Below are 19,366 nucleotides of genomic sequence, written 5' to 3'. Positions count from 1 at the left end.
GGAGTATCAGACTGAGGAGAAAGGGGGTGCAGTGTTGAAAGAACACAAGAGTCCCATCTGGTGGGACAGGGTAGTGTGGGCAGCTGGAAAGGGTTCGAGTGGTAGGGAGGAGGGCTTAGTGGAGGTCAAGATGGCCTTGGTTTGATCATATGTCAAAGGCATGTTGGCCAGGGGATGCCTCAAAGGACATCTGTGGAACAGAGAGGGATGTGTTGACCTTGTTGATGTCGGAGATGAGCCGGCCCTCGCGGGGTGTGTAGACTTTCTGATTGTTGGCCCGTAGCTTGCTCTGGATGGTGAAGAGTAGCACTTCCAAGTTCCCCTTCTCAGTGAACCTGAGGTAGGAGGCCAGTTTGAGGTCAGAGTGAAAGGTCACAAGGGGCACCTTCACTCTTTAAAATGAAGTGTCCCACATTGCTTTTCTTTGTGTAAAGGCAACACAAACTCTTTGTGTGAAAGCCAGAAAACACTGGCAAACCAAAAAAAACATCATTTTAAAACCCGAACACTGGACCAACAGGTGGCATGGTAGTTAAGGCAGCTGGAACCCACATGGTTGACTTCAAGGTTCTAGTCCAGATCAGGAAGCTTGAAAGACACACCAGGTGTATGTACATATGTGCCCAAAAATCCTGAGAGGAGAATGGAGAAGGAATTGCAGCATAGTCATGCCCCCTGGATGGTACTTTCTTTCTCTCTCTCTCTCTCTCTCTCTCTCTCTGTCTGTCTGCCTGTCTCTTTCCAAGTGGGTGCATGCACCCTTATAGCAAAAACTAAACCCAAATAAAACAAAACAAAAACTCCAACTAAACACCATACAGAGAGAACAACTGATAACTTTTTTTTTTTTTTTTGGAGAGGTTTTTGCTATAGGGGGCATGCACTCACCAGAAAGACAGAGACAGAGAGACAGAAAGCGAGAAATCACCTTCCCAAGGGGGATGGCCACGCTGCAATCACTTTGCCTCTATTCTCCTCTCAGGATCTTGGGTAAGCACGCACATGCGCCCAGTGTGAGTTTAAGGCACCGGGTCCAGGACTTGAACCATGGTTGACTACGTGGGAGTCCAATGACATAGCCATTACACCAACTGCTGGTCCCAACAACTGATAACTTTTATATGTGCACATTTGTTTCTTGTTTTATACAGATAAGGTCACAATGTAACCATGTAACATCTCTTAAGGTCTCACCTACCATGAGTCAGGCCAGCACTCAGACTTTATTACCTCATATACTTCTCATTGGTATCTACAATCTCTCATTACTCCCATTTTCCAGATGGGAAAAAGGAGACACAGCGAGGCTCAACAAGTTGCCTAACATTCATAATCCCTAAGCACAGAGCTGAATTTGAAATCCAGAGTGTTTAGTGTTTTGTTCTTTGTCTCCACATAAAAAACAAACAAACAAACAAAAACATCTTTCTCTCTCTTTTTAGAGGAAGAGAGAGAGAGAGAATAGGAGGGAAAAGAAGGGAGAGATGGGTATTTCTGACAGGGTCAGTTCTTCCTTCCCCAGGCTCCCAGCTAGCTAGGACCACAGGTACAAAGTCTGTTCAGGTTGGGCTGGGAAATGAACTCAGGGCTCCCATATGCTCTCACCATCATGCAGCAGTGCCCTTTCACTTGTGCCACCACAGCTAGACCCATAGAACTCTTGTAGCCTGTTTCTTCACCAATTTTTCATGTCGATAAACACATTTCTACAATGATTTTCATTGGTAGTTCTGTGACTTATTTTTCTTTTACAAAGCTCATGTTGGTGAATAGCCTTGAAGCTACATCTTTGTTTAATATCCAGAAGAGGACTTTCTGAGCCAAAGGTGCACCTTAAATCACTCCCTAGAATGTATAGGAACAACTGTTTTCTGGATTAATTAGTTTTGGAGCCAACATATATTCCAAAAGAACTTGGTGATAGAAAAAACATAAAAATTTTATCATGAACAGAACAGAATCACCTAACGGCAATTCTAGGCTGCCATTAGTTAATGGCTAAAATATAGAAACGATTAGAACCTCGAGAGTGCTCGAGTTACCAGCCACACCCCCTGTGTTGCTGGTTGTGACCTGCCTATCAGATCTAGTCTCACCTGTCCCCAGACAGGGACTGAACTGCTGCAACACCCTGACTGGTAATCCTATCTGATGGAACACACCGACTTGACACAGCACAGCAATCATTTCCACGGCATGATTTTTAAAAATGGCTGATTGTTTAACAGAATTATTTTGGAACAGCTACGTTGTTTCGATGCTTTTGGTGCTTTGAGTTGGGAGAATGAGCCGCTATGGTATTTATGTACTGCCAAATTTCCCTCCCAAAAGGCTGCCCCAATTTAAGCTTCCTCTCGTGGAAGCACAGTTCAGGATGGGCATGCCTTGGCAGGCTGGGGCCCAGGGGGCACCTACTTGGGCGGTTTCTCCACTGTGCGATAGGAATTGAAGGACTGCAGCTGGTTCTGTACTCCGCTCAGGGAATTGGCCAGCTGCCGGTCATTGAGGGTCACAATCATTTGTTCGATCCATTGCAGCAGCTCTGAAGCCAGGGACTCATACTTCTCCACCAGGCGCTCTGCCTCCATGGCGTGGTCTAGCACCTATGAGACAGGGGACAGGCACATGAGGGTCCTGCTCACAGGGTCCCTGGCTTGGTTCTGCAGTTCCACCCTGTCCCTGACCCCTGGACTAGGCCTCCTCTGGTCTTCATGCCTACTGTCCTGTGGTGGGGAGTACCTTGCCAATTCTTTTGCCTTCCACAGCCAGGGCCTTCATCTTGGAGAAGTAGTGGTAGTAAGTAGCCACATAGGTAATGATCGACTTCTCGTCCGGTTGATCCACATTCACATCTGAGAAAAAAGACTGCTTGAGTCAGGCAGAGAGTAGAAACCTGTCTCCCAAGATACACCTACAATTTGTATCACTTATCCCAAGCCTGGCGCCTTTCTAGTCCTCTAAGGCCTACACCTCTCCATATTCATTTATAGCAAAGTGACAACTCACCCATTTGAGTGAAAAGGACACTAAGAAGTTCAATCTTTTCCCCTGTGTCTCTTGGAAGGCTTTCCAAGCAGAGTACAAACACCTGAAGCTCAAGGTTTTTACCCAGTGTTCTGAGTGGAGACCAAAACTTGAGGGAAGGAAAGCAAGAAAAGAAATAGCATTCGAGGGGCCAGCAGGTGGCATGGTGGTTAAGGCACTGGGCTCTACATGACCAAGTGTGGTTCAAGACCCGGGCCTAGTGACTTGAAAATCATGCATGTCCAACATCCCAAGAGGAGAAGGAATTGAGGCATGGCCATCCACCCTTAGGGGTGATTTCTCACTTTCCGTCTCACTTCCCTTCTCATTTCTCTTTCTGGTGAATGCACATACCTTATGACAAAAACCTAAACAGAAAAGGGAGGGTGGTGAGCAGGTGGTGTGGTGGTTAAAGATCCTGGACTTCCACATGACTAACCATGGTTTGAGTCTTGGACCTGACAGCTTGCTTTCTTACTTTCTCTTTCTCTGTCTTTCTCTGGTCAAATTAAAACAAATAATAATAAATAAAGTTAAATAAAAATAATTCTTAAAAAAAAAAAAACAAATGGGAACCAGCAGTTAGCGTAATGGCTATGTCACTGGAATCCCACGTAGTCGACCGTGGTTTGTGTCCCGGACCCGGTGGCTTAAAACTCATGCCGGGCGCGTGTACGTGCGTGCCCAAGATCCTGAGAGGAGAATGGAGGAGAAGGGATTGCGGCGTGACCATCCCCCCTGGGGGATGATTTCTCGCTTTCTGTCTCTATGTCTCTCTCTGTCTGTCTGGCGAGTGCACGCGCCCTACAGTGAAAATCTCTCAAAAAAAAAAAAGACAAATGAAATCATATTTGCATATGAGGATAGATTACAGATTTACAGGCTATAAAGATGTCTAAGAAGTGAGATTCAGGGGCAGCAGGATGGAAGGTACGAACTAAACCTCCTGAACCTAGGGTGTTGAGTGACCGGCCCAGTGAGCCCTGGCAGCATAGCAGTGACAGAGGCCAGCTCTCAGCACCACCTAGAGGCATGGTCATGATCATTTCTAATCTCAATCCCAAAGCTCAGCCATGGGCCTAGGGAGGTGAGTGTCTTTCAAGCCAATTCAGCTTCTAACACATGACCAAGGCTGACTATGACTTGAAATCCCAGCTCTTCTTCTTTTTTTCAATCTTATTTATTTATTAATTATCAATTTTAGTTTTGAACAGACAGACAGACAGAGAGAGAAAATGAGAAAGCAAGCCACCAGGTCCAGGACTCTCACTGCAGTCAGCCGTGTGGAAATCCAGTGCCTTAAGCACCATGCCACCTACTGGCCCCAAAAATCCCAACTCTTAATGAGGCCATATTTTATCCTACCTAAAGGTAAAACTACGAGACTACCTCTGAAAACACAGAGGCAGGAGCCTTTGAAGTCACCTCAGGAAGTTCTAGAATACTTAGCGTTACTTCAGTATTTTATATTAGAGCCATGCTTCCCAAAAGCTCACCAAGCAACACTGTATTTAGACTACTTCCACCACTAATTAGTTGAGGTTTGTCATTCTGGACTAAGAGGACATAGGAGATGGGGTAGCAGGTAGGGTAGAAAAACAGGAAGCAAATGAACAAGATCAACAACCCTCCAGGGAGCTTAAAAAGGAGGGCTTCCAGCAGGGTAGTCACTTGACCCTTCTCTCTTCCTCTGTTCTGGCTGCACCAAGAATGATCTCTGTTTTGCCAGAGAGATAGCTGAGTCTCTGGAGTCAGTCTGCCTGAATTTAAATCTCATTTCCTCCAGATGGATAGCTTAGGGCAAGTCATTCAACCTTTACAGGCCAAGTCTTCTCTTCCATAAATTGAGGATAATATTGATACTATTTTCAAATATGCTGTGAGTATTTAATTAAAGCATACCAACTGTGATGCCAGGTACAAAATAATAGCTCAATGGCTATCACTTCTTACTGATCTCATAGGCACTACAATCAGAACTCCGAGAGCCAGTCGGTAGGGTCAGCTGGCCACAGGCCAGTTCTTGGTGCGACCTCAAGGTCATGAACTTTTTTTTTTTCCCCCAAAGAATTATTTAATTTAATTAATTAATTAATTTTAATTTGACCAGAGAGAGACAAACTATTGGGTCTGGGACTTAAACTGCAGTTGGTCTGCACCTTAACCACCTAGGCTACCTGCCAGCCCTGATTAGCTTAATTTTGAACCCTATAATTTTAGAATAAGAAGGGGTCTTAGAGACTACATAGACCAATCCTCCCACTTTAGAGATGAAGCTGAGTCACAGAGAGGCTAGGTGATGAGCTGTAAGCCACAGAGCTACTTTGCCTCAAGACTGGGACAGAACTCGTGGCCCAGGGCTCTCAGCAACAGAATTGCTTTCGTCCTATAGATTTTTTTTTTTTTTAAGAGAGAAATTTTTGCTAGAGGGTATGTGCACTTGCCAGAAGAGAGACAGAAAGAAAGTAAGTGAGAAATCACCCTCGGGGGGGATGGCCATGCTGCAATCCCTTCTCCTCCAGGATTTGGGCATGCACACACACATGCCTGGTGTGAATTTCAAGTTGCCGGGTATGGGACGCAAACTATGGTCAGCCATGGGGAAGTCCAGTAAAGTAACCATTACACCATCTGCTAGTCCTACAAATTCACCCTTTTAATGTATACAATTTTGTGGTTTTCAGTATGTTCATGAAGTTATGCAATCATCACCTCTATCTAAATCTAGAACATTCCCTTTACTCTTCAGAAGAAACCTGTACACATTGGCAGTTACTCCCAATCTCCCCTCCCCCTCAGCCCCTGGCAACCAATAGTCTTCCTTCTGTCGCTCTGTTTTTACATAGCTCTGCTCCCACCTTCAGGATCCAGCAGCTTGGTGAGCCCCAGCTCCTTTTCAGCCAGATTGAAAGCATTTTGCAGGTTGTAGTGTGCATTGCACTTCTTTAGGGACTCAAAATCCAGTAGGTCTGGCCTGGGTGAGGAGAGGAGATAAAAGGTATGAAAAACACATGAGATCCTAAAGAGGAAAAGTAAATCCACTCCAATCTTCATCCCTAAGTCACTGACTCAATATTGTTCAGAAGTAGAGAACCCAGACCCACATCCACTGTTCTCACCCTCACCCAGAACCATCCCCTTGCTTCCATCACAACCTCTCTTAATGAGGGGTTAATGTGCCATCCTGCGCCCCCACATTCCAGTTCCTTTCTGTGAACATTCATTCCTCAGAGCCATGTAGCTTATCTCATCTCTTTATCTTCATGCGTGTGTCCTGGGGCATTAACTGATCTGACGTCCCTAGCATGCTTGTTACCCCATCTTCTCACCGGTGTTTATGCACAATGGCATTGAAGGCCAGTCCATCTCTCCAGCTGGTGGTGAAGTTGTGCACATTGACATTGGGATACCTATAAACAGAGCCCAGGTAAGGCGGTGAGCAGGGCCGAGCCCTCGTCTGTCACTCAAGGATGGTGCCCAGCTTGTGGGCAGCCATGTACTGCAGCCAGCCCTCTACTATCCCACTCTCTGGGCATCTCACCCCGCAGTCTTCATCTGGCACCACAGCAGCAGGGCGTCCTTGGCTGACTTTTTCTCCTTGTTGTCTTCTGTCTCCACACTGATGTCTTGGATCTAGGAAGAAAGCAAGCAGGGCCCTCACTCCTTGGGCAGAGGTTCTTGGTATTATCAGAGAAACTCAGAGATAAATGGCAGGAAACCTTTCAGACTGCAGCTGCAGGGGTGTAGGGACAGAGCCTATGGACCCTTCAACCTGGGTTTTGAGGACTGAGGAATTTGAGGCAGCAGAATGGGGGAGGATGTTAGAAGGATGGAAATGCCTTTGGGTGGAGGGTGCTAGTTCTTCCAGCTGGGGAGCTATAGCCAGAGGAGTCCAAGTTTTCTGAGAGCTGGCTTTCAAAGGTGAAGTTGACTGAGCTCCGCTTAGGGCTGGAAAGAGCAGAGAGGTCACCCCTGAGAGGAAGGTATGAACTAGAAAGTTGTGATGACATTAAGACATTGGAGTATAAGGAGGAATAGAGTGGACTGCTTTTGAGAGAGGCAAGCAGAGCTTAAGGCACAGAAGCAGGGCCAGTGACTGACTCATCATGCAGTTCTCAAACTCTCTATGGGGAAGGACCAGTTTGTAAAACTTACAGTTCCTTGCTCTTCTCGTTAGTGGCCTGAAGTGATCTTTGAAAATGGTTCGCTATTCACTTGACCCAGAGAACCCCACAAAGTCATGCAAACCAAGAGGTTCAAATCTTCATGTTCACTTTAAGAACACTTGTGAAACTGCCCAGGCCATCAAGGGTATGCATATCCGAAAAGCCACCAAGTATCTGAAGGATGTCACTTTACAGAAGCAGTGTGTGCCATTCCGTCGTTACAATGGTGGAGTTGGTAGATGTGCCCAGGTTAAACAGTGGGGCTGGACACAAGGTCGGCAGCCCAAAAAGAGTGCCAAATTTTTGCTACACATGCTTAAAAATGCAGAGAGTAATGCTGAACTTAAGGGGTTAGATGTAGATTCTCTGGTCATTGAGCACATTCAGGTGAACAAGGCACCAAAGATGCGCTGTCGTATGTACAGAGCTCATGGGCGGATTAACCCATACATGAGCTCCCCCTGCCACATCGAAATGATCCTCACTGAAAAGGAGCAAATTGTTCCTAAACCGGAAGAGGAAGTTGCATGGAAGAAAAAGATATCCCAGAAGAAACTGAAGAAACAAAAACTTATGGCACAGGAATAAAGTCAGCATAAAATAAATGTAGATAAAAGTAAAAAAAACAAAAACAAAAAACCTTCCAGTTCCTTGTGAACCAATCTGTGGTCCTACTGCATGTGACAGGTACATAGCCCCAGCCATGAGGAACTTGCCATGGGAGTTTGATAACACCCAAACTGGTCTCCACCCTGGTTAATAGGAGAGTCCACTGATCTGGTGCTTGTATATGGCTGCAATGGCAAACTGCTGCACCAGGTTCTAGACTCTCCATTTTTAAAATTTACTGTGCATAGACCAGCAGGACTAGTTAGCAGCACAGAACCTGTGCATGGACCACACCCCAATAATACTGCTGAGGTACCTGGAACCGAAGGATGATGGTCCAGACCAGCCCAAGGGTCAGGCGGTGGTTTCCGTCCACAATGTCGTGGGAGCCCATATTTTCCAAATGCACTTTTTGTTCTTTCAGGAACTGCAGCGCCTTGTCCACGTTCTCTAGGCAGTGGATCCGCATGCGACCCTTTGTGGGCTTTGGCTGTTGAGAGGCAGGGGACACAATGGCATAGGACTGTGAGTCTTCTCCTTCCAACTCAGCCTTCCCCAGGCCCTACTTTGCACACCATCCCTGGGCCTCCCTCAGGAACACAGGGACAGCCCCAGGGTTGGGCCAAAGTTCATGGAGCCAAAGCTGAGGTGACAGATGAGGCTTGGGCAGATTAAGATTCCCAAGGGAATTAAATGCACCCAGAGTGGGTAGGAAAAGAACTGTTTTCAATGGGGCCACTGTTTCTGTCTCCACAAGGCAATGGTCCTGTGTAACCCATGCAGCGAAGCCTCTCGAAATGAAACTGTCCTCTGAACAGAGGGGGCTGCTCCTTTTCACTCTGTCCTCTTGGCCACTATCTCTGGGACCCCCTTCTCCCTCTGTGACCAAAGCTCACCAGTGTCTCTCCCGAGAGCACTTCAAGAAGTCTCAGGAGGTTGCGTCCATCCCGGAGGTCACTGTACAGGTCTCCCACCCGGCATGTCACCCGGGCCAGGTGTGAGTTCACCCATTTGGTGAAGGTTTTCTTTTGCACGGCTTCTCGCTCATCTGTGACAGCAACATGAGGTCATTTCTGTCCTTCGAACACAGTATATCTGCTTCTAGGTACCAGTGGGTGGGGTGGAGGGTGGGGAGGTGCCTGAGGTCTAGGGGGAGGAGGAAGAGAAGGAAGATGGCCCAGAGGAAACTCCATAATTTAAAAAGCTGGGAAATAAACTGGAATGAGCTCATAAGCAAGGTTAAAAACAAAAATGACAGACAGAAAACAATCTTTGAGAAGAAAGGATAAAAGAAATTGGAAGCTGTGAGACATGCAGGGAAGGGTTGGGATCAGAGCTCATGTGATGGTAAAACATTGGGCAAGTTACTTCATCCGCCAGAGCCTCAATTTCTTCATCTGTAAAATGGGCATATTACTTTCTACTTCGATGACTCACTGTATTGATTAAATGAGATGATGTGTCTAAAACACCTAGCTGGTCCTGGGCACAAAATGACTCCTTGATGAGTTACAGTTATAAAGGTGTGCTCTAACCGGACGAGATTGGCAAGGACCAGACGTTGGTCAGGACAAGTAGGAGGGATGGCTGTTCTCTCTTAGTTGTGGACAAAGGAAAGGGTGTGGACCTAAATTACAACAGCGGATCTTATAAGCAATCATTAGAAGGACTTGAGAGGATAGAGGCTGTAGGCCTCCTGAGTCAGCTTACTGTCCTACAGAAGAGACAGGCCACTCTGCTTCTGGGGTGACTGCAAAGGGATCTGGTGCTAGGCACAAACATCTCAATGTTAAGAAAGAAAACAAGGGACCAGCAGTTAGCGTAACGGCTATGTCGCTGGACTCCCACGTAGTCGACTGCAGTTTGAGTCCCGGACCCAGTGGCTTAAACTCACGCCGGGCGCGTGTGCGTGCGTGCCCAAGATTCCAAGAGGAGAATGGAGGAGAAGGGATTGTGGCATGGCCATCCCCCCTGGGGGGTGATTTCTCGCTTTCTGTCTCTCTGTCTCTCTCTGTCTGTCTGGCGAGCACACGCGCCCTATAGCAAAAACCTCTCCCCCTCCCCTCAAAAAAAAAAAAGAAAGAAAGAAAGAAAGAAAGAAAACAAGATCTTGCATGTTGGGAACTGGGAAAACAGAGCCTAGGAAACATGGGAGAATAAAAAAAGCCAGGCCAAGTTAGGAAAGAAAGAAAGAAAGAAAGAAAGAAAGAAAGAAAAAAAGAAAGAAAGAAAGAAAGAAAGAAAGAAACCAAGAAAGAAAGAAAGAAAGAGAAAGAAAGAAAGAAAGAAAGAAAACAAGATCTTGCATGTTGGGAACTGGGAAAACAGAGCCTAGGAAACATGGGAGAATAAAAAAAGCCAGGCCAAGTTAGGGGCCAATTTCAAAAGAGTCAGGAAATGCCCTGCTGTGTGACAGTGGCTTCTGATGGGGAGGTGCTGGTAGGTTCCATAGAAAAATAGAAATGAAAAACTTTATAAATGATAAAGTGAAGGAAGAAGCTCAGGCTTGGAAGCTGCTATGGCCAGGATTCCTGCCAGTTCCCCACACAGAGCCCAGTGCAAGGACCCAATCCAAGTGGCTTTGGCCTGAAGAGTCACTTTTGTTTCCACCTCAGCCCCAGCATCTCAGAAACCTAAAAGACTCATCCCTTAATCTCACATTCCTACGCACCTCACCCATAAAACATCAACACACCCATGTCTATTCCTGTCTTCTTACCGCCAGCCCCTGTACCTGTGCCAGACCTGGGGTCCTAATAAGTGCTAGGATGGCTCCATGCTCTGAAGCACCTGTGGAACCAAGGTGCCTCTGGACCTCCCTTCAGGGTCTACAGGCCTGCCTGGCCGGGGATTGCCCAGACCATCAACCATTACTGGATCCCAGGGGACTGCCCTGATATCAGGCACACTGGGGTGAGGCCATTTTGGCATAGAATAAAGGAAGAGGTGGATCTAGTGGCAGCTAGGAGAAAAATGGGCAAAGCCAAGCAGTAGACGTTCAGAGATACTATGGCATCACTAGATCCTTATACACACACCCCATAAACACAGACGGCAAGAACTACATTTAAATATCTGTGTCAGGATGAGCGCATGCTTGCCTAGACATCTACCTGAGACTGCACAAACTCTATTGACGCACTCTCCTCAGTTTCTACACACATTGCTTCCTCCTCACGCACACTTAGGCACCCACTCAGGAGCCCAGGGAAGCACAAGCTTCAGGTCTCTGGCGTCAGGCTCACTCCCTAATTATCCTTGCAGACACTCACCACCAAACCCACCAGAGTGAACACCCCGGCTGAGATTCTAAGGCCTCTACCTGCTGACACCGACACTACTTCCTCAGGACCCACTGGATCCCTTCAAGCCCCACCAGATCCCTCCATGCTTACCCAGCAGGGGGCCTCCCAATCACACCTGCTCAGTTTCCTCCGCCCCCTACATGGCCCCTTCCAAGAGCTCCGAACCTTTAAGAACCGCCCACCCAACCCCAGCATCCCCTGTACTCTTTGTGGCCGCTTGCAATTATTCCCTCTAAGCGTCATCGCGCTGTATCCGCTTAGGGGTCTTGTTCTGCCGGCGCTCTCCCCACGCGTCTGCTACCCCCAGAAAGCTCCCCTCTCCGGGAGCTCACCTTGCAGCTGTTTGAAGCGTCCTTCCAGCACGCTGGCGTACTGAGCAGGGTTGATGAAGGCAGCTGGTGAGAGGAGGAGGCCCCCGGGGTTCTGAGACCCTTCCAAAGCCTCATAGTAAAACTCGCCAGCCCCGTGCAGGCCATTCCCAAGCACCCTGCTCACGCCGTTCCCATTCATGATGCTTGCTGCCGCCTACAGGGTTCGTGGCCCAGAGTCCATGCTCTCCTGGCGCTGGGCGGGCGGCACGTTTCTGTTCCCCACTGGAGCCTCTGCCCGCGTCCCGTGAGGCTGAGGTTCCGGACAGGGGAATTCAAGAATGGAGGGAGTTTCAAGAAGCGGAGGGAACAAAAGTTATGGGATGTTTAAGCTCCCGAGACGAGTATGCGGGGCACACCTGGCCGTGCCGAGAGGAGACAGAGGCAGCTCCAGACAAACAGGTCGAACAGTGGCGGAGGAGGGGTGGGAGGCGGAGCTCGGCCGGCTTGAGCAGGGCCAGGCCCTGCGGGGGCGGAGGAACGAACTGCCAGCGCCTTAGAGACCGGCCCACCAGGCCCCTAGTTGCCTAAGAATCCCGAAGACCGGGCGTGAGACCGGCTTTCACTGCAAACTCCTGCTTCCCCAAGGTTTGCAGGGGCAGCGAAGATGCCCTTCTCAGGGTGACTCTGAGGAGACCCCTCTCTTGACCCAGCTTGGCCTTAGCTCACAAAGCAGAGAAAGGGAAACCTGGAAAGGAAGAGGAGATCCTCGAAAAGGAAAAGACAGGCACTGTGCTAGGCGTTTACTTTCGTGAAATAGGTATTGTTACTCCCTTATTTTTGTTTTAGAGAGACTTTTGCTATAGGATCCATGCACTCCCTGGAGACATAGAGAGACAGAGGGAAAGAAAGTGAGAAGTCACGCGCATGCTCCCAGTGTGTTTCAAGCCACTGGGTTTGGGACTCCAACCTTGGTCAGCCATGTGGGAGTCCAGCGGCCTAACCATTTATGCCACCTTCTGCCCCCTCCTCCACTTATTTTTATCCTCACCTCTAGCACCAGCCCTTCACCTGCCTCTGGGCCCACAGGGAACTCCTCAGCCCTGCAATCACATACAGACCCATGGCTGGGAACATCCAGCAAATTCCCTTCTTAAGTCTTTCAGTTTTTGTCATTTGCAGCCTACACATGCCCCTCCCTCATCTTCATTCATTTAGTATTTATTTGGCATCTACTGGTGTGAGGCATTCTCTGTTGTGGGCAAAGGCCATGCAGAGATGCCTCTTCAGGAAAGACCAGGGACATAAACCAGATCACAGGGGGGTACATGTTTGTGCACAAACATGGCGACCGTCCTGAGTGGCACACGTCATGTGCACAGACTTAGTTATGGTCCTGGGTGGCACTTCTCATATGCATGGATATACTGTTCTGGGTGATGTGTGTCATGTGGACACAGACATGGGGACAACAGCCCTGGGTGGCATGTGTAGTGTTCATAGGCCTGATAATATTCAGCATCATGTGTCATGTGCACAGACACAGGGACAGTCCTGGCTGGTAGGTAACATGCGTGGACATGACAATAATTTGGTGGCACATGTATACACATGGACATCATGACAATTCTAGAGGCTACATGAATCCAAAACCAGAGTACCAGGGAAATGTTCCCCAAAGAGGTGACATTTTCTGTAAGTCACATCTCCTGTCTTCTCTAATCTATCGAAGCACTGATATGAGTATTTCGCAAGGCACCCTGAAGACCCAAGCAGGTCAGAGAGGCCCAGGAGAAAATGATAAGGGATCCCAGAAACTATGGCAGCCACATGTGGGTCCTCACATTGATTAAAAACCTGGCTGAGGCTGAAAAGAACTAATTGCAGAGCTTTTTTAAAATCCTGCGTTCTAGACCATATGTCCAAAGATTCTATATTTGCTGTGTCGAGGGAGGGAACCTGTATTTGTGAAAAAAAAAAAAAAAAAAAAAAAAAACATGTTCCGGGGGAATACTTTAGAAGGTACGTGAGCACGCTGGAGAGAAATACAGAGAGAAAGCCACGAAGAGAGAGAAAGTGAGAAAGCATCCCCTATAGAAATGATCATGCTGCAAATCCTCTATTTCTCCTTCCTTTTGTGATTTTGGGCATGCACACATGTGGCTAGACGTTTCTCAAATTGTGAGGTCCTGGACTCAAACTATGTGGTAGTCTATGTGGGATCCAGTTACCTTAGCCACCAGGCCATAGACTGGCCCCAGATCATTTGGTGTTAATTCATCATCCAGCAACTCAACAACAGATACTTTACTCAAAAGACATTTGATCATCTCCAATTAAAATTTTTTACATTTATACATTGATATATATGTACATAATTTATGGTTAATGAATTGTCAAAAAAAAAAAAAAAAAAAAAAAAAACTGTTCCTGGGTAATCCTGTAAAACATGTGGCCAAGTTTAGAAACTTCCTGCTCAGAGTCTCTCTCCCAGAGGCTACCCCCACCTCCACCGGGAGCACCACCTCTCTGGCAATAGTAGTTGCGACCTCTCACCCTGGATTAGTCTGAGCAGCTGGCAGGTCAGTGGCAATGGCAGGGGTGGGATGGAGGTGGGAAGTCAGACAGGGTGGGTGGCCTTGGGGTGTGTGGGTGACTCAGCCCCACGCCAGCCTCTGATGGTGTCAGGTGGCAGCCACACTCTTGTTGCCATAACGACTCCTCCCCCGATGTAGGGAGGGCAGGGAGGCCCGTCAAACGGGTTTGTTTGTGCTCAGAAAAACCTAAGGGGAGAGCCCTGGCCATAGGGGAGGGCAGGGGCCAAGGCTGGCTGGGAGTAAACCTGGGAGAACTGGCGACAGTGGAAACCAGCGGAGGGTGGAGGGAACCTGCTTCAGGGAACAGGTAGATAAAATAAGGGGAGAAACAGGCAGCAGGTGGAAGAAAGAGGTGGGGAGGGAGCGGACAGGATAATGCACTGGGAGGGTTAACAGCTCTGGGAAATGACAGTAGCAATGCAGGAAGGACACAGCAAGGGGAAGAAAGGTAAGGGAGAGGTGGGTGGAGACAGAAGTGACAGCAAGAGCCAGCATGTAAATGAATGAGAGGACATGACTCAGGCCAAAGGCAGGGAAGAGAAACTGTCTTAGTTAGCTAAGCAAGTCCAGGGGTTAGCACAGTTCTCCACGGTTGGGAAGGAAAACGGGAATGTTTTGGTTTGCATGAATTTTGTTCCTGAAGCAGGATTTGGGGACCAAGGACTCTAGGTATCCTGTGTTGTGTCCTTTGCTGTAGCAGCTTAGAAAGTTAGTCCACCCATAAAGTTAAAGGACTCTTTACAACAAGCTATGAAGCTTTCTCCAGCATCACCCCGACCTCACCTGCCAAGGCCTTAATGCGAGACCTCTCAAACAAGCGGGCTGAGCTGCTGTCATTGTCCCAATCTGAGTCAGGCAGGTCCCAGCGGTTATTGATGTCACTGTACTGGCCCTGGATCTCCAAGCTGTCAAAGTCTGTGGGCGACAGAGTGCTGCTCATGGTGGCAGGTGGCTTCCTGTTCCTGCAAGGAGAACATGCTGTTGAGGGGCATCTTGGGGCCACCTAGGCCCTCCCCCCACACTTACCATGCCCTTCTATCTTCCTGTGCAAACTCTGTTCCACTCTCCTTGTGGCTAGCAGTAGTGGTGGGTTTTTGTCAGTGAAAATCAGTCCCCAGTGGGAGAGGGGAAGTCACCATGGGAAAGCCAAGAGCTGGGAACACATCAGTTCCACGTGGGGTGAGGGAGGCAGGCAGCAGTATGTCAGAGTAACACAATGGACAGGAAGGGCTCCAAGAATCTTGGGCCAGAGAGGGACAGGAGCAGAGCCAGGGGCTAGTGTGCTTTAGGACGGTAGTATGTAAACCAGCGTAATGCAGGCAACAGACAGCAGACATAAGGCCCTTGGCAATAATGAGTAGAAACTGCAGTTCTTTCATTCCATGGCTCTACAAACTGTTCTCAGCCCTTACTTTATCCAAGACAGCTTCCTATACCCCGTAGGCTATTTGAGATGAAAAGACCCAGATTCTGCTCTTGAGCTAAGACAAATCTATGACATACCAGGAAGACTGATGTGCTGTTAGGCAAGTATAGATAAAGTGCTTGAGAGTTCAAAGGAGGACACAGTATGATGTTCTCTCCTCTGTTTCCCTTTCTTTTTCTTTTTTTTTTTTAACAGAAAATCTTTAATAAGTATTCGATAAATGTCAGCTGTGATACGTGACCCTGCCATTTACATGCAACCACTCATCACAACCCCCTATAAGGAGAGGGTCCATTGTGTTCCCATTTTATTAAAAAAATTTTTTTTATAGAGAGATTTTTGTTCTAGGGTGTGTGTGTTCACTGGAGAGACAGAGAGAGAGAGAGAAACAGAAAGTGAGAAATCACACCCCTCCCCAGGGAAGATGTCCATGCTGCACTCCCTTCTCCATTCTACTCTTTGGGATTTTGGGCACATATGTACATGCAAACGGTGTGAGTTTTAAGCCACCAGGTCCGGGACTTGAATCATGGTTGACTACATGGAAGCCCAGTGACATAACCATTATACCATTTGCTGGTCCCTTTATTCCTGCTTAATAGACAAGGAAGCTGCACTGCAAAAGTCAAGAAGCCAGAAGGAGCAGCAGTGTTTTTATAAATAATTTTTGTTCTTAAAATAATTATTTAATTTTATTTATCATTATGATTTTTTTCTTTTCTTTTTTTTTGGGGGGGGGGCGAGAGGGTTTTGCTATAGGGCGCGTGCGCTCGCCAGACAGACAGAGAGACAGAAAGCAAGAAATCACCCCCCAGGGGGGATGGCCACGCCGCAATCCCTTCTCCATTCTCCTCTCAGGATCTTGGTGCGCACGCACATGTGTCAGGTGTGAGTTCAAGCCACCGGGTCCGGGACGCGAACTGCGGTCGACTACGTGGGAGTCCAGTGACATAGCCATTATGCTAACTGCTGCTCCCTCATTATTATTTTTTTAATTTGCTACAGGGGACGTGTTCTCACTAGAGAGAGACACACAGGGAGAGAAAGAGAGAGAAAGTGAGAAAGCAAGCCTTGAGGCCCAGGACTCAAACCGTTGCCAGCCATGTGGGAGTCCAATGCCTTAACCACCATGTCACCTGCTGGCCCCAGAACTGGGTTTTGAAGTAAGGTTCCTTCTGATACTGGTGGACAAGTCCTTAATTAGGAGCCTCTGATTTACATGTTCCTCAACCATGCTGGAGCCTCCCAGAGAGGTCAGCAGCCATTGCTCCCTTCTAGGGCCCAGGCCATAAAAATTTGGACCATGTATGCTTACTAGCACTATTTAGGACTCTAACTTATGTAAACACACTCTGTCCTCAAAACTAAAAAATGAGCTCCAGATTAATTGCTGGGGATCTAAAAAAGCACTCTACTATCAAAAGTTCCCCTATAATTCAGCATTCAACAGCCATTTAAGGGAAGGGGTAAGAGTCTGTATCTTTAACAAAACTCCGTATACTGCATTCCTCATTTTCTCAGTACTTCTCAAATACACAGACATTTTAATCCTGAGCACTACTTCCTAGGGCTGGACTGTCTTTCACCTTGGCAGTCTCTGGTTCTGGAAAAGAAGGAGGTACAGAGAACCTCTCATGAGGTTTGGGGAAGGAAGAAGGGATGGGTGGTGAGACCTGGATGGGTAGGGAGGTGTGTTCCCATGGGCACATACAAAGGCAGAACTTGGCCTCTATCATTAACTGGTTCCATGAAGCTGAACCTGCCCCGCTTGAAGGCCAGGGTTGTCTGCCCGTCCCCTTTCTCTTAAAGAGAAAACACACATGAGGATGTCCCTGGGAGTGGAATTACTGAGATGCAAGGGAGCTAAGGACTAAGGTTCCTAGACTAGGTCTTTCATTCCCTTTAGTAGGAAAGGGAACTTAATTTCCACTAAACCTAGGACTCCTTTCTCATTCAAAATCCATAATTTCCCCCAACAGACTCTCTGAATTGGTTCTGTAAATATTTATATAAAAATAATTCCAAGGGCAGAGTTGAATCACCCTGAGCAAAGAATGCTATGGGCAAGGCATGACCTCAACCAAAGTCATCTAATACTCTCAGTTGCTGGACAGGAAGGTAGTCCATGCCTTGGGACTAATTCAAATCCCATTTCTCTCTCTCCAGGTCCTCCAGATTGAGGCTTTCAAACTAGCAGTCATGTTCAGGCTTAGTTCTGAGATGGACATTTCCAGCATTCAATCTGTCCCTGAGTAGACACCTGAATCCAATGGCCCCCAACCTCCATTTTCCATGATCCTCTTTTCTTTCAGCAAGAGTCACAAACCCACTAGAGTTTGTTTTGTTTAATAAACTGTTTAAAAATAACTGATTTGGGGGCAGGCAGGTGGCGTGGTGGTTGGGGACGCTGGACTCCCCTGTGACTGACTGTGGTTTGAGTCCCAGACCTGGCAGCTTGCTTTCTCAACTTTTCCTCTCTCTCTCTCCTTCACACTCTGTCACTCTCTGGTCAAATTTAAATAAAAAAAAAATAATAAAAAAGAAATGACAATTTTTTTTTTTAATAACTGATTTGGGGACCAGCAGATGGCATAATGGTTAAATCACTGGACTCCCACATGGTCGACCGCAGTTTGAGTCTCGAACCCAGCAGCTTGAAACTCACGTCAGGTGCTTGTACGTGCATTCCCAAGATCCCAAGAGGAGAATGGAGGAGAAAGGACTGCAGCATAGTCATCCCCACTGGGGGATAATTTTTCACTTTCTGTCTCTCCATCTATTCAGTGAGTGCATGCATCCTATAGCTAAAGAGATTTTTGCTAAAATCTCTCTTAAAAAAAATAACCGATTTTAGGTGCCGCCTGGTGGCACATTTGTGGCACAGGTGGACCCACCCAGGAGGGTTTCTGTGTTCATGTCATGGAATCTTCCTGAGCATGCCAGGCACACATGTACTGAGATCTGAGCTGGCTGAGACTTGGGTGGATAACAGAGGGGGGACCCTGTTGAGTGTGTGTATCTCATGGAAGAAATAGATGGATAAACTAGAAATCTAAATGATTTTGGATTCCTTTAGATGGGCCTGTGCTTCCCATTACTGTATGACCCCACCTTTCCCTTTTGTTTCCTACTCAGCCACATTACTTATGTTACCTGCCTGGCCCCTGAAGACCTTTGGTGTTTTCAGACTCTGCCATTCTATCATTGTACTCCACAAAGAGCAGAAACTTAAGGAGGCCAACCATCTGACCCTGTCTATGAACTACTGTACCCCGAGGTCTCCATAAGTTGCACAAACCCCAAACATGTAGTGTTTTGCCTTCTTTTTAGTAATCAAACCTAAGGGATCCTCCCAAGGGAGGATCTTCAGACTTCCCAGAAAGGTCCAGTTGTTGGTACCTCTCTGGGGAATCCTATAATTCTGGGAAGAGAGTGTAGAACTGAAACCTCTCCCTGCCCCAAATTAAAAGTTCAGTCACTTAAATGCTTCTCTTGCCAAATCAGGTTTGAGACACATGAAGGGACTTTATTTGTGGGAAAATGTGGAGGCCAACAGGTGGCGGGATGGTTAAAGTGCTGGATTCCCACGTGGACAGCTACAGTTTGAGTCCCAGACCTGGCAGCTTGAAAAAAAGTCATGCCCAGTGTGTGTGCGTTGTGCAAAATTCCAGGAGGAGAATGGATTGAGACAGTGGCCATTCCCTGAGAGGAGTGATTTCTCATTCCACCACCCCACCCCACCCCCACTCTGTCTCTGAAGAGTACACACATCCTATAGCAAAACTCAAAACTCAAAACTCAAAAAAAAGAAAAAAAGTACAAGTTAATTTTGGTGGGGAAAAAAATGGAGATCCATGTAGTTTTAAGAATAATACTCATTTTCCATGAATGTTTTGAAGACCTCCTATGTGCCTTGCATCCTGAATTTCCA

At 47.4% G+C, this 19,366-nt stretch overlaps 1 protein-coding gene and 1 pseudogene across 1 annotated transcript in view; one reads left to right on the top strand and one right to left on the bottom strand.

The window, feature by feature from the left end:
• SPTBN2 (spectrin beta, non-erythrocytic 2) overlaps nucleotides 1-19,366 on the bottom strand; it is a 49,461-nt gene that overhangs the window by 26,845 nt on the left and 3,250 nt on the right. Inside the window, exons 2-10 of the mRNA XM_006171311.2 lie at nucleotides 14,793-14,971; nucleotides 8,696-8,847; nucleotides 8,116-8,289; nucleotides 6,566-6,657; nucleotides 6,354-6,434; nucleotides 5,883-5,998; nucleotides 2,740-2,852; nucleotides 2,416-2,603; nucleotides 218-335 (exon numbers count right to left, since the gene is read on the bottom strand). Of these exons, the coding sequence (XP_006171373.1) occupies nucleotides 218-335; nucleotides 2,416-2,603; nucleotides 2,740-2,852; nucleotides 5,883-5,998; nucleotides 6,354-6,434; nucleotides 6,566-6,657; nucleotides 8,116-8,289; nucleotides 8,696-8,847; nucleotides 14,793-14,949 (1,191 nt within the window). The 5' untranslated portion in view covers nucleotides 14,950-14,971. The remainder of the gene's footprint in view (nucleotides 1-217; nucleotides 336-2,415; nucleotides 2,604-2,739; nucleotides 2,853-5,882; nucleotides 5,999-6,353; nucleotides 6,435-6,565; nucleotides 6,658-8,115; nucleotides 8,290-8,695; nucleotides 8,848-14,792; nucleotides 14,972-19,366) is intronic.
• On the top strand, nucleotides 7,224-7,778 carry LOC106734177 (60S ribosomal protein L17 pseudogene; annotated as a pseudogene).

Source organism: Tupaia chinensis, unplaced genomic scaffold, assembly GCF_000334495.1.
Source record: "Tupaia chinensis unplaced genomic scaffold, TupChi_1.0 Scaffold149501_1, whole genome shotgun sequence".
Taxonomy (NCBI): Eukaryota; Metazoa; Chordata; class Mammalia; order Scandentia; family Tupaiidae; genus Tupaia; species Tupaia belangeri.
Note: the sequence above shows the minus strand (reverse complement) of the source record. Positions and strands in the feature narration are given on the sequence as shown.